General features: G+C 38.5%; 1 protein-coding gene across 2 annotated transcripts in view; it reads right to left on the reverse strand.

Moving 5' to 3' along the window:
* Positions 1 to 215: 215 nt before the first annotated feature.
* The window catches only part of LOC127987098 (uncharacterized), a 16,859-nt gene continuing 1,097 nt past the window's right edge, over positions 216 to 15,977 (reverse strand). Inside the window, exons 2-6 of one of the 2 annotated variants that reach the window (XM_052589392.1) lie at positions 12,708 to 13,025; positions 5,175 to 5,492; positions 2,676 to 2,795; positions 2,534 to 2,580; positions 216 to 2,354 (exon numbers count right to left, since the gene is read on the reverse strand). In XM_052589392.1, the coding sequence (XP_052445352.1) occupies positions 2,325 to 2,354; positions 2,534 to 2,580; positions 2,676 to 2,795; positions 5,175 to 5,492; positions 12,708 to 13,025 (833 nt within the window). In that variant the 3' untranslated portion in view covers positions 216 to 2,324. Of the gene's footprint in view, positions 2,355 to 2,533; positions 2,581 to 2,675; positions 2,796 to 3,973; positions 4,099 to 5,174; positions 5,493 to 12,707; positions 13,026 to 15,977 lie in introns of those variants that run through there. The other variant, XM_052589393.1, reaches the window with a different exon arrangement.

Below are 15,977 nucleotides of genomic sequence, written 5' to 3' on the forward strand. Positions count from 1 at the left end.
ACTGTTTGCAGCCACCATGAAAATACAAATGTAATATTTGTCACACCAATAAATCATCCTAGAATTAAACTAAAACTGAATATTTACTGAACTGATATACATCTATGAATCATACACATGCCTATATTATAACTGCAGGAACGCCATAATAAAATAACCAGAATCAAAATTCAGATTCAGACTTAAATTATGGTTGAATAGAAACATTTGCAGCATTAAACAGTTTATTTAAAACCAAGTGTAAAATTTATTATGAGACAATATAAGTGCAATAAAGCGACAGTTTCAGTAGCCTTAGTTCTGGAAGTATTTTTCCTATTCATTTTTTTTTTTCTATAAGGATTTAATATTTAATATATAGGATAGTAATTTCTCTGATATAAATCAGAGCAGTACACACTTTAGTCTGAGGAGGACAACAACACACAAACTTATCTTCACATGTACAAGTTTACATACAGAATCATCAAAAGTCCTTTTCTTATCTAGAAATGAAGATTTGAACTTCCAGAATCCACAACAGCAACTGCTTTTAAAGTTATTACAGCTCTTTTCTTTTTGTCAACTTCTGTCAAAGTAAAAGCTATGAACGGTGTTTTTTTGTCCTTGTTTTGATGCTACAAACATTGATTCATCTTCATCAGCGAGCTCAACTGATTCTTTGTTTCTGATAAATGAGCTTTTTAGCTATTTTCATCATTTTAATAATCACAAAGCATCTGCTGTATAAATTTAGACAAGACATTTATTTGGGATTTCACATTCATTTATTGTTTAAAAGTAATACACAAATATAAACTAAAAAGTACTTATTACATGAACTATAACAAACTGCAGACAAATTTTTAAAATGTGAAGTGATCTGGGAAAACCCATCTGATGTCACGCAAATATATATATATATATATATATATATATATATATATATATATATATATATATATATATATTTTTTTTTTTTTTTTTTTTTTTTTTTGTGTGTGTGTGTGTGTGTGTGAAAATTAGGGTTTCATTCAATAATTATTCTATAACATCTTGTCTATAATCTCTGAAAATATATTGTCAAAATGCACTCGTTTAGTTCAGAAAAATAACTATTTATTGCAGCAAGCTGACAAGACTTGTGTTTCTCTCATGTTAAAAAAAAACGCTGCAGAGGTGCTATCACGTTTTAAGAACACGCTGCAGAGGTTTTAAAACAAGAGGTGACCGAGCCTTCTGTGTGGTGGCTCCAAGGCTCTGGAACTCCCTTCCATTAGCCTTGAGAGCTTTGGATTCAGTGGAAGCTTTTAAAAAATGCCTTAAAGCTGCGGTAGGTAACGTTTGACGCTCTAGCGGTTAATAAACAGAACTGCTTGCGTCTTGCGGAAGAACATCGTAGCCAGAACTACTTCTCTCTGTTTATGTCTATGAAGAATCACAAAGGCACTGGGTTACTCTGCCGCGGTATCCCTGAAGCAATCTAAAATAGTCCGGATATAAACACTTATTATAGGTGCACCCTAGTGATTCAGGACAAGCTAAAAACACGGTTTGGAAAATGGATTCATGGTGTACTCACTTATTATATACATTTTTCTACATTTTGAACACAAACAAAGTTACGGACCGCAGCTCTGATTGGTTGTTTCTTACCGGGAGCGGTCAGTAACTGCAAATGGCAATAGGACCACTGGGAGGAGCCAGAGGAGCTTGATTTTTTTCACAGATTATCTGTCTCATATTCTACTGTCAGGACATAATGACAGGTTTAATAAATATGTAAAAAATATTTTTTTACAAAAGTTCCCTACAGCAGCTTTAAGACGCATCTTTTTAGACAAGCATTTAATTAGCAATATGATTTTGTATGTTTTTGTGTATTTGTGTATATCTGTATGTTATGTGCATGAGTATATCTGTTAAGTGTATATTTTAATTAATTTTGTGAAGCACTTTGTGACTTTTTTGTCTGTGAAAAGTGCTATAGAAATAAAGCTTACTTACTTACTATCCAAACATACAAGGGCTGATCAGAAGTTCAGAGACTATGTTCATCATGATAAACAACAGAAAACTGAAAACGATCGTTAAGTAGAAACCCAAAATTACATTCCGGAAAATCATAATCAGCCAATTTCAGACGGCCATAACTTTTGTTAAAAATTCACTATGTGTTGGGTTTTTCTAGATCACATCACAAATGATAAAATTAGAAATGAACAAGAAAGATTATATGACTGTGAGCATCACAAAGTTAATATTAGTTATGTTTCAGTTCAAACTTATTTTGCTTTTTTACGCATACAAGGAGCTTGTTTTTTGCCCAAGCTGTTGTGATCCTCTCAGGTCACAAGACTTTTTTCACTCCGTGTCTGTAAGAAAGATGGACAGAAAATAAAGAGACAGAAATGAACAATGCCATCTACAGCACATCTGTCATCAATCAGAGAATTAAACTGTTTTAAATGTGTTTCTTCTGGAGATGATTTCGTCAGTGCAGGTGAAATCAAACACAGATCTAAACACACACTACAGTACTGCAGTATCTTACCTCATCATTAGACTCTAGTTCTGGCACTTGTTTGATTTTCTTCATGTCTGTTTGAAAAAAAAAAATCATCACACAATTAAATACTAATTTTGCAAAGTGAAAAGGTTTTCCTCTCAGTACAGTATCTGTAGCTGATACTTGCCATCTCTGGAGCTCCTCTTGCGAAAGATCATCACACCAACAACAACAACAACAGCCAGCAGCAGAACACCAACAACAAATCCTGTTACAACACCTGAAGACAGACCTGGATCTGGAACAGCTGAAGACAGACCATCATTAGTGTGAGTGAATCTGACAGTTGTCACACCCATACCATTATAATGAGAACACCATTATAATAAAACGCTGTGAAATTTTGTAGTCTATCTGCTGTGTTTCTGCACACTGTTTCGTGAAGAACACTTCCACAAAATTAGTTCATTCAGAGCCGCGCAGATATGTTCATGTGCATTCGGGATCTTTTTGCAAATAGCCTATAAGTCTTAATATTAATGTTATGTTGTATGAATAAAGAAGCATATTCTAGCTTCATTAAATTATGAGTTTAATCCCATTGATTAAAAACTTGCTATCAAATGCGTCCCTCTACTGGTCATCTTCAGCGCGTGCAGCTCAAAACAGAAATGCAGAACATTAATAACTACTCTCATATAGGCTAACTTTATAATGAGAGCACTATTGTAAACATTGTGAATTGTTAGGGTTTCGCTGACGTTTAGTGTTAACTATCTTTTAATCAAAACATAAAAACATTATTTACCCCGTTTGTATCTGCGAGGTATTTGTTACACATTTCCCCTGTTTGTGTTAACATCAGTAATTATGGCTGTCGAATGTCTGACTTGACTCAATGTATTTTGCCCCGCCCCCAAACATCTGATTCGACTATCAGACGAATATCAGCAAGATTCGAATATTCAGATTTGACTATGAAAATGCTTAGTCGGGGACACCCCTAATATATAATATACAGAGATTATTTCAGATTATTAATGGTTTAAAAACAAACAGAGCTCTCAGATTAGTTCACATCTAGTTCATTTAAAACATGAAGAGATGAAACCATCTTCCAGAAGACGTCAGATGAGCCTCTAAGTAACTCTTTATAGATCCAGATTGAAACACATCTTTTTATCTGTGTATTATTTCCAGACAATATATTGATTTCTGCAATATACTGTTTATTTAGGCCTCTTGTCCTTTTATTTCCCCTTATATCTATTTTAATGTAAAAGTTTCTTCAATTTCTTTCTCTTTTTCTTTCCTTTTAGTTTTTTGGTCATCAACCTATTTTTTTTTTTTTATATAAATAAATTAATTAATAAATACAATTATATTAAAAAAAAAAATATATATATATATATATATATATATATATATATATATAGCTGACAAACTTGAATGTAACAGACAGATATATGAAAAAAAATGGCCCCATCAAACAAATTTACTTTAATAATTTGACCAAAAAAAAAAAAAGGAAGGGGGATGACACATACTTGTATCAATATTTTCCTGTTTTTCCTTTTGGGAATCTTTCTCGTTTTTGTCAGCATTTGAGTCTCAAAAACAAGAGAATTAAAATGAAACACAAAAGACACAAAACTTGATCTTGAAGGAGTAAGTTATTATATCAGTTCTGTTCATTCACAGCTGCTGGAAATCCTGTAAAAACAGAGAACAAACTCCCTGCAGCATCACATTACTGTATCATCAGCTGTTTAAGATAAAGAAACACAGCACCAGTCAGAGCGAAGGTTTAGAAATAAAAATGAAATAAAATAACCACATTGTAACAAATCATTAACACTGTACAGGAAAAGGCAATAAACTAGAGATCACGGTTCAAACGGTTCAAAAAGAAAATGCAATTATTTAAGGCTAAATAATATTAAATGACTCACCACTGACAGTCAGACTGAATTATCTAATTAATATTAGGGTTTATTTGTTTCATCATATTTCTTTTTACGTGTTTTACAGTGTTGTAAAGATTATAAACCCTCACACACGATTCCATTGAGTTTATGAATGCATTGGCCAATCAGAGGCATTCAGACCCAAATCTGCTTTATTGCAAATTCTCATCATAAACAAACAAAATGCATATGTATGAGATTTATTAATCATACAGTTTAGACTATTTTACTTATTATAATGTGAGTGTTTTTTGTGCTGACAAGACTTGTCAGGTCAGTGATGATGTTCTTTTGCTCGTTTTGTGTTGCTGTTTTTTTTAAACAAATGTAAGCATTATATAATTTGTAACTTTCAATGTTTTTATTAAACTGTTATCATGTTAAATACAAATATATAAAATTCAGTCATGTTAAAAATGTTAAGGGAACATTAGGCTGCTTTCAGCCTTATGCTGGAGTTGATTCACTCTGAAATCAAGTAATTCAATAATTCAATAAATCAGCTCAATAATATTGTGTATCAGCGGTCTCACAGGCTGACGATAGCATGATAATAATACTGACTCTGACTTAAAAACTGTTAAAAATATCAGACAGCCATTGTAGAGAAAACTGAGATTCAATTTATACTGTTGTGAAGCAGGTAAAGACTTGCCACCACTTAAAAAAAATAAAAATAAACATATAACCTGCATTTAAACATTAATTAAACGACTCACCAGTGACAGTAATGTTGAAGATCTTTTCACTGTTGCTGCTGCTGATCAGTAGTTTATATTCTCCAGAGTCTGTGTTTCTGATGTTCATGATGGTCAGAGATCCAGTCTGATGATCCAGCTTCAGTCTGTCTCTGAATCCCTCAGGACACTCATCATCTGTACAGATCTTTGGAACTCCATTGCTGTAAGCAATGCGAACATCATTAAAATACCATGTCGCTCTGTCTTGTTGGTTAACTTCAACACCAGTGTGTAGAGTGACTGGATCTCCCTCCTTCACCAGTATTTGCACTCGATCTGAACCAACATCAGACACACCTAAGAAATGCCCGGAAGAACAAAATAGTCAAATGCATAATATTCAATCAAACAATGATTTACACATTCACCCATCAGACAAACATATGCAACTTGTGTCTTATCGTTGATCTTGTGCCCCTTCATTTACAGCATTTAACCCACATCTTAATGCATATATTACCCCCTTACTCCATTTATATACAAGTCCAGACAAGTCAAGTAAAGTCTGCTTTATTGTCAATTCTTCCAAATGAACAGTACATACATACAGAGAATTGAATTGCATTACTCTCAGGCTCCTGGTGCATACAGATAACACTAACAGTACAGCCAAAAATCTAGATCAAATATAAATGCATGTAAAAACAAATAACCCGTGAGACCTCCGTTTATCTTCAGAACACAGTTTAAGATATTTTAGATTTAGTCCGCCATAACAAGATGGCGGCGCGTCCACACGCAGCGGCTTCTCTCTGTCCCGACAGAACAGTGTTTTCGTGTTTTTTGTCTTGTGAGTCGCAGTGTTTTTGTACGTTGTCGTCGCGTCTACCTGTCTGTAAGCGCAAATACAGTCGCGAGTTTCTGCTCGATGTCGGCAGGACCGCATTTTTACAGTTAAACTCTGCGCACGCGGAACAGCTGCGGGATCTCGATCTGCTACGGAGGCCTTCACCATCACCGACCCCCAATACTGCATCTCGCCCGCAGCGGAGGCGCCACAAGCGGCGTGAGAGGAAGCAGAAGAGGGGGAAGCGCGGAGGTATCCGGGCTAGGCTAACGGCTAACCCACACAAGCCATCTATCCCCACCATCATACTGGCTAACGTACGCTCGTTGGATAATAAACTGGACTACATCCGATTACTACGTTCAACTCAGAGGACTGTAAGAGACTGTTGTGTTTTTGTGTTCACGGAAACATGGCTCAGCAACAGCGTTCCAGATGGCGCTATTCAGCTCGACCAGCTGACGTGCTATCGAGCGGACAAAGCTCTCGTCGCAGGAGGAAAAACCCGCGGCGGCGGGCTTTGTGTTTACATCAATGACGCGTGGTGCCGCGATACTGTTGTGATCAGCAAACACTGCTCACCCCTGGTTGAGTTTATGATTATTAAGTGCCGGCCGAGGGAATATACTGCTATACTGCTCATTTCAGTTTACATTCCCCCAAACAACATCTGCAACAGGAACGACGCACTAAATGAACTGTACCAGCACATCAGTGAGCAGCAGACAGCACACCCCGATGCTTTTCTCATCATAGCTGGGGATTTCAACCATGCTGACCTTAAGAGTGTGTTTCCAAAAATACACCAGCACATCAACTTTCCAACACGAGGTAATAACATTTTGGACTTTGTTTACACCACACAGAGAGGAGCTTACAAAGCCCTCCCCCTCCCCCACCTAGGAGCCTCAGACCACATCACTGTTATGCTAATGCCTGCATACAGACCGCTCATTAAGGTCGCCAAACCAGTTTACAAACAGATTAAAGTGTGGCCAGAAGGATCATCAGATGTTCTTCAGGACTGCTTCAACACAACTGACTGCCACATACAATAACTCCACTAATCTCCAGGGGTACTCTGAGACTGTCACTGCCTACATCAATAAGTGTATTGATGATGTAACGGTCACAAAAACCATCACTGTCCGGGCCAACCAGAAGCCATGGATGACGGGGGAGGTCTACAGACTCCTGAAGACACAGAACGCTGCCTTCAGAGCTGGAGATGAGGTGGGCCTGAGAACAGCTAGGGCCAACCTGTCCCGTGGCATCAGAGAGGCTAAGAGACAACACTCCAGGAGGATAGCTCATCAATTCAGCGACAGCAGAGACACTAGGAACCTGTGGCAGGGGATACAGACCATTACGGACTACAAGCCCCCACCACGGACCTGTGACAACAACATCTCTCTGCTGAACGAGCTGAACACCTTCTTCGCTCGCTTTGAGCAACAAAACAGCACCACTGCAAAGAAAGACTCCACCTCCTCCCGGCGACCAGGTGATGACGCTGACCCCAGACAGCGTGAGGAGATCCTTCAGCAGGATCAATGCACGCAAAGCTCCGGGTCCTGACAACATCCCTGGGTGTGTACTGAGAGACTGTGCAGCAGAACTCACTGATGTCTTCACAGACATCTTCAACATCTCACTGAGTCAGGCTGTTGTTCCCACATGCTTTAAAACCACTACCATCATCCCAGTCCCAAAGAAGCCATCTCCATCCTGCTTCAATGACTACCGTCCTGTTGCACTTACCCCCATTCTCATGAAGTGCTTTGAACGGCTAGTCATGCACCACATCAAGTCTGCCCTCCCCCCCTGGACCCCTTCCAGTTTGCATATCGGTCCAACCGGTCGACCGATGATGCCATCTCCACTGCCGTCCACTCAGCACTCACCCATCTGGACAAAAAGGACTCATATGTCAGAATGTTGTTCATAGACTTCAGTTCAGCATTCAACACGATCATCCCTCAACAGCTCATCTACAAACTGATTCAGCTGGGGCTCAACACTTCGCTGTGCAACTGGCTGTTGGACTTTCTGACTGGAAGACCTCAGGCAGTACGGGTCGGCAGTAACACATCCAGCACCATCACACTGAACACTGGGGCCCCCCAAGGATGTGTGCTGAGCCCCCTCCTCTTCACTCTGCTGACCCATGACTGCACACCGTCACAGAGCTCCAACCTCTTCATTAAGTTTGCGGATGACACGACTGTGGTGGGCCTCAATAGCAACAAAGATGAGACAAATTACAGGAGTGAGGTGAGCTCACCCATCACACATCTTTTTCAGCCTGCTACCATCAGGGAGGAGACTGCGGAGTCTCCAGGCCAGGACCAGCAGACTGAAGGACAGCTTCATCCACCAGGCTGTCAGGAAGCTGAACTCCCCCCCACCCCCCCACACCCCCCACACTAATTATTATATGATGGCATGCACAAGTCACTTGTGCAGCATTGTCCTGCTCACTACCTCATTCGGCATGGAACTGACGTCATTCCACTACCTCATCAGTCAGTTAAATAAAATAACTGCTCTTGGTCACTTCTCACTTGTCACTTTAATTAGACTTAAGATATTTTGAATAAGTGATTTTTTTTGCACTAAAAAAATCTTTTAACTGCACTGTTGTTCACTTCATTGATTTGCACTATATCTGTCATTTGCCTTGCGCTGCTTTATTTAACTTTATTTTTAATTTTATTATATGTCTTTTTTTATATCATTCCCTTATTGTATAGTTGTTTTTACATTTTTATATTTGATCTAGTTATTTTTTTAGGCTTTAATGTTAATGTTATCTGTATGCACCGGGGTCTGAGAGTAACGCAATTTCGATTCTCTGTATGTATGTACTGTACATGTGGAAATTGACAATAAAGCAGACTTGAACTTGAACTTGAGAGCTCTCAGTCCCTCCATTGAAGCTGTGTGTACGGTATACTGTCCATGTCCAGAAAGGTAATAAAAACATCATCAAAGTAGTTAGGGCTGGGCGATATATCTAACGATATGATCATGCGCATCTAATCAGTAAAGCTGCTTCCGTGATCACCGCTAAAATCGCCATCACCTGCTTATAATTGGAGTGGCATTTAATAGACAGAGCCGTAGATCGCTGAGAAGCCACGCCATATCGCGTTCATTATCGCAGATGAATCGCCTTCGATAATGAACGCGATATGGCGTGGCTTGTCAGCGATCTACGGCTCTGTCTATCAGAGGTGGGATTTTCAAGTCACAAGCAAGTCTTCAAGTCATATCCAAGTCCTCAAAGGGTTAAAGCTAAAGAGTTAATTAAGTGACTAATTAAGTGACGATTGTGCATTAGTGATGAACATCTGCTGTTAACAATCAACATCACTGAAGTGAAGAGAAACACAAGAACTACAACTGAATTTAGCCACAGCCTTCAACTGAAAAAGTAAAAGAAAAAAACAAACACTATGTCACCATAATTGTGGTCAAGGTTTGCTTTAAGTAGTGTCTTGACCCTTTTACTAATTCAAACCAATTTGATTCAAAACAATTGCAATATTGTTTTCACTACAAACATGTACGCATTGCTGAGTCAAACCTTGCAGTAACAGATGATCTTATGCTTTTTCTGCTTATAACTCATGATGACTGAACATCATGAAATTGTGTTTATTTTTGGATAGTAGACTGACACTCAGCTATTACTGAACTGAAGTAAAAAAAAATAAAAATCACAATGCTTCAATGTTGAAAGACACAAAAGGAGACAATCAGTTCAGGTTTTTAGACAAACACACTTATCACATGATCCTCAACAGTGGTGACAATTTTTCATACTGCAGTGCATGACGGGAGTTTTTACTAAGGTTTTACCCAGCATGCAACATTTTGTTGATTGTCACCACTGTTGAGAGTCATATGCTGGTTCTTGATGTCTGTGTGTGTCTACAGAGTACAGCTTTTCAAATTTTGTAGATTTAGTAGATTTAAAATTCACTTACTTTAATTTTTTTCCATAGTGTAGTTTTACTGGGTTGATTATGCTAAACTTAAATAGAGCTAATGTTAATTTGATTGTAATCTGACCACCTATCACATACAGATTAATTTCTTCTCGCTGCTTTACAGCACCACATGCAATGCTACATAAAGAGATCTAACATGACAGTCAAGGGTCAAGAGCCCCACTAAAGCAAACACTGATCTCCATTATGGTTGCATCACTTTAACCAATAAAACATCAACATCTGATCCTCTGTAATTCTCAATAACAGCAGGTGTTCATCATTAATGTACAATCATCATTTAATTAGTCACTTAATTATCTCATTAACTTTAACCCTTTGACGACTTGGGATATGACTTGAAGACTTGCTTGTGACTTGAAAGTCCCAACTCTGGTAAAAGCTGAATGTCAGTCAACAATCCAAAGAAGACTATCTCATGATATCCAAGTCAACATGAGTTATAAGCAGAAAAAGCATAAGATCATCTGTCACTAAAAGGTTTGACTCAGCAATGCATACATGTTTGTTACGAATACAATATTGAAATTGTTTTGAATCAAATTGGTTTGAATTAGTAAAAGGGTCAAGAGACTACCTAAAGCAAACCTTGACCACAATTATGGTGACATAGTGTTTTTTTTTTTCTTACTTTTTTTTCAGTTGAAGGCTGTGGCTAAATTCAGTTGTAGTTCTTGTGTTTCTCTTTACTTCAGTGATGTTGATTGTTAACAGCAGAAGTTCATCACTAATGTAAAATCATCATTTAATTAGTCACTTAATTATCTCATTAACTTTAACCCTTTGAGGACTTGGATATGACTTGAAGACTTGCTTGTTACTTGAAAGTCCCACCTCTGATGTCTATTAAATGCCACTCCAATTATAAGCAGGTGATGGAGATTTTAGCGGTGATCACGGAAGCAGCTTTACTGATTAGATGCGCATGATCATATCGTTAGATATATCGCCCAGCCCTAATGGCACTGATGTTGACTAGATGTTGAGCTGGAGTGGGTGTCTTTCTCTGCTCTTGGTCTAAGCTCAACCTGAATAAACAACGATGGAATGGATTTTTTTCACATCTAAATGAAAATACACCATTACAAATGTAGCTTCTGTATTTAAAATCTTCAAAGTTTGTAAGCATTAACTGTAATGTTACCAACATTTTTAAAAGCACAACATATTTCTTAATATTAGCTACTGCATGTGGCATTTTACAGCCAAAATGTTGAAGTTTAGCTGAAAATGTATCAACCTGAATATCACTTCCTAACATCATCCCTAGCAAGTAACACTCTTTTTCTTCTCATGTTCCATACTTGAATCTGGATCTGGCTGTGGCTTTTTTTCTCTCGCGTTCTCAGCCCCACCATTTTCTTTCCGTTTTTTACCCGCGGCCGCATTATGCATATTGTTTGTTTGTTTCTATGCTTCTTCTATCTAATGTTAACGTCGTTGCTGTTCATTTCTTCCTACTCTTCCACTTTTTATTCTTCTTACTTGGCTGCCACGGCCAGTGCAGCTGGCATCCAACTTAAAGGTGCATTGCTGCCACCTGCAGTACTGGAGTGTGAAACAGATTAGCGGAGGGAAAATAAACAGGTGATGACTGCACGCGTGGTGGGTGGTGGACCGGCCCGCCGTCTGTCCTGGAGTAATGGCCGTTCTGTGATTCTCCAGATCACACAGATGGCCAGTCCGCCCCTGAGCATGACTGACGCGCTGCAAGCAGAGAGCTGTACATCTCATTTATGTTCGCCTTCAACGTCCTTTAAAGCATTTTCAGTAAATTCGTAAGACAGACGCAATTGCCGTTATGCACCGAAGCTTTATAAATAAAACGAACAGTTCAAAAACGTAATACATAAAAGTGCAGAGAGTAATGTTATGCATTTGCCGCCTTCTCCTGCGCTGTCGTTACCAAGCAACAGGGTAAACAGCTGCTGGCTTGATGACGCAAGCGATCCGCGGTTCGGACTCACTGCTTTCATACACGTACTCCGCAGTACATGCGAGCTCATTTACATAATGTCCGTCGGAAAGCCAGCTAAGTTCGGAATTCCAGCTGGCCGGTTATGTTGTTCAGATATACGGCCCAAACGCCTGACATCTGCAAAAGCAGAACATGCGGACACCTAGGTCTGAAAGCAGTTACTGATTAAAAATCAGCTAGCAATTTCTAAAAAAAAAAAAAAAATCACGATAAACTATGTTGTCGGAAGTGCACAGCATTTCCATCCCTATCCAGACTAGCTGACCGTCACATATGTAAGCCTACATCCTACAACATTTACCGGTTCTTTGCTCGTTTTCTGTTGCTGTGTGTTTTTTTTTTTTTTTTTTTTTTTTTTTTTTAAATCAATCGTAAGCCTTATATAATGCATACAAATACAAATAAATAAAGTTTCAGTCATGTTAAAAACATTAATGGGACATTAGGCTGCTTTCAGCCTTATGCTGGAGTTGATTCACTCTGAAATCAAGTAATTCAATAATTCAATAAATCAGCTCAATAATATTGTGTATCAGCGGTCTCACAGGCTGACGATAGCATGATAATAATACTGACTCTGACTTAAAAACTGTTAAAAATATCAGACAGCCATTGTAGAGAAAACTGAGATTCAATTTATACTGTTGTGAAGCAGGTAAAGACTTGCCACCACTTAAAAAAAATAAAAATAAACATATAACCTGCATTTAAACATTAATTAAATGACTCACCAGTGACAGTAATGTTGAAGATCTTTTCACTGTTGCTGCTGCTGATCAGTAGTTTATATTCTCCAGAGTCTGTGTTTCTGATGTTCATGATGGTCAGAGATCCAGTCTGATGATCCAGCTTCAGTCTGTCTCTGAATCCCTCAGGACACTCATCATCTGTACAGATCTTCATATCTCCATCGATGTAAGCAATGCGAACATCATTAAAATACCATGTCGCTCTGTCTTGTTGGTTAACTTCAACACCAGTGTGTAGAGTGACTGGATCTCCCTCCTTCACCAGTATTTGCACTCGATCTGAACCAGCATCAGACACACCTGAAGAAATGACCAGAAGAACAAAATAGTCAAATGCATAATATTCAATCAAACAATGATTTACACATTCACCCATCAGACAAACATATGCCACTTGTGTCTCATGGTTGATCTTGTGCCCCTTCATTTACAGCATTTAACCCACATCTTAATGCATATATTACCCCCTTACTCCATTGATATACAAGTCCAGAAAAATCAAGTCAAGTCTGCTTCATTAAACTGTGTGTACGGTACACTGTCCATGTCCAGAAAGGTAAGAAAAACATCATCAAAGTAGTCCATGTGACATCAGAGGGTCCGTTAGAATATTCTGAAGCATCGAAAATACATTTTGATCCAAAAATAACCTGCATGTCATGTTACTATTAATACACATCAGAGAACTGTCAACATTAAGAGAGTTGTTAAATTATTGAAATATTAACTTAAAGGGTACTTTCACACTAGCACTTTTGGTGTGCACCCGGGTTCGATTGATGTCAGAGTTCAGTTTGTTTGGATGATGTGAACGCTGTCTTCCGTACTCGGATGCGCACCCGTTAACTGTACCCGAGTCCGCTTAAAAACGGTGCTCTGGGGTACGCTTCATGTGAACTCTGGTACGGTTCGCTGCTTATGTGAACGCAATCGTACCAAATCGCAGAAGTGAGCCGCTTTTAATGACAAATTATTTGATGAAAATGTGTGTTTGTGTGTGTGTTTCACTCACTTTCCTGATGAGCATGACCAGGGACGGACTGGGACTAAAAAACGGCCCTGGACTTTGACTAGGCCCGGCCCAAAGCAATCGGCGCGCGTAAACTCGACAAAAACAACAATAACGCCTGGCATGAGTGTCACGAGACTTTAATTGTGGCTCATGATACCATACCATCCAAATTATAGCAATAGCTCTGATGTTGACTAGATGTTGAGCTGGAGTGGGTGTCTCTCTCTGCTCTTGGTCTAAGCTCAACCTGAATAAACAACGATGGAATGGATTTTTTTTCACATCTAAATGAAAATACACCATTACAAATGTAGCTTCTGTATTCAAAATCTGAGACTAGCTGACCGTCACATATGTAAGCCTACACCCTACAACATTCATTTAAAATCTGGGATCTAAATTAAACATTTTAAGACATGTTGCTGGCATAGATGGTGACAATCTACATGGATGCTTGAAAAACAACAAAATCGACAGCAATATTGCTAAATATGATTTATTAAAGATACTGCAATGTGATAAACATGGAGACAACATTAGCCACAACTAGCTATAGCCTGTGGTCACTCCACCGATTCTCCTCACACCACAACTCTATCTCTCTCCTCTGTCCATTTACCCTTCCCTTAACTCTGCCTGACCCCTCTCTCGCCTAGGCGGCTCATAATTATACGGCACTGACCAAATTACAACGAGATGAGATTTACCGGCCATTGCGTCACTTCCGATCAGAGCGTTTTTGACAGCGGAAGTAATTTTACTCACAATTTCTTTTAGAAAACTTTTTTTAATGCACATTTATGATTCGTTTCTTCACACAAATTGAGTTCCTACACTATTTATCTACACGTTCTTTCATAGGGATCTTCAACTTGAAAGATGGGCTTTAAGCTCTGTATTTGACTGTTAACTAAATGCAATAAAGAGAAAGGTGTCCATTTGAAAAAAAAAAACTGTTCATTTAAAAATACAAATTATTAACTCACTAATTAACTCACTCTCATGTTGTTTCAATGTTGCATGACTCTGTAGAACTCTGTCATGTTCTGTAGAAGATACTTTAAAATCTTAGTAATAATTGAAAATATGTGACAGAATAAGTGTGCATTTAGTGTGACTTTATATATTTTTAAAATTATTTTATCATTTTATCAGAATAATTCAATAAATACACTAGGACTGCTCCGATCACGATCGGCTGATCGTTATGCGCATCTCGTCAGTAAAGCCAGTTCTCTAATCAGCGGTAAATTCCCTCAGGTGCGTGATTTCACATAGAGCAGCTGTTACTACACAGAGCCGTTGTTAACTGAGAAGCAGGGGCGGACTGGCCATCTGTGTGATCTGGAGAATCACAGAACGGCCGGTACTCCAGGACGCCACGCACGCAGTCATCACCTCATTCAGACTATAAGTCACACCTTAGTATAAGCCGCATCAGTCCAAAAAATACGTCATGACGAGGAAAAAAACATATAAATCGCACTGGATTGTAAGTCACATTTATTTAGAACCAAGAACCAAGAGAAAACATTACCGTCTACAGCCGCGAGAGGGCGCTCTATGTTTTCAGTGTAGACTACAGGAGCACTGAGCAGCATAGAGCGCCCTCTCGCGGCTGGAGACGGTAATGTTTTCTCTTGGTTCATTTCCCTCGGTTCATGTCTGTTCCCTTAAGTCTGTTCTAGAGACGTTACAACTTTTTGATAAAGCTCTAATTGGTTTTCTTTTGGAAATATTTTTCAAATTAATCCTGAATGCATTTATGACTGTAAAAGCATATCGGTGTGTCACAATCGCAAAATTGATCAAAGAAAATGCGATAGTTTTTTTTTTTTTTTTTTGTCCATATCGCACAGTCCTAGTTCATTCAATAAATACAGTTAACAAGCTTCTCAGTACTAAGTTATTAATCCAACAATAGCGGGGTCAGTTAATTTTTTTGACGTGGGTCGCGCAAACATGTGTGGTTGTGTGGGCCGCGAGCTGAAAAAGGTTGGGAACCACTGGGCTAGAGATTTGAGGAGCGTGCACTGATATTTTCAGTTCCATTAGTTTGTGCGTTGTTTCAAGATAACGCCCACAACAAGGAAACTAACGAGAATTCACGTCAACTCCACCCACGGGGACAGTGTTTCACAGGAACTGAATATGACTAAACTCCGGTGCAAAAATGAAACCATTTAAAATGAAACTATTTAGACCTAAAGATAGTTTATAACTAATAAATGATTTACAAA

The sequence above is a fragment of the Carassius gibelio genome, chromosome B22 (assembly GCF_023724105.1).
Source record: "Carassius gibelio isolate Cgi1373 ecotype wild population from Czech Republic chromosome B22, carGib1.2-hapl.c, whole genome shotgun sequence".
Classification (NCBI taxonomy): domain Eukaryota; kingdom Metazoa; phylum Chordata; class Actinopteri; order Cypriniformes; family Cyprinidae; genus Carassius; species Carassius gibelio.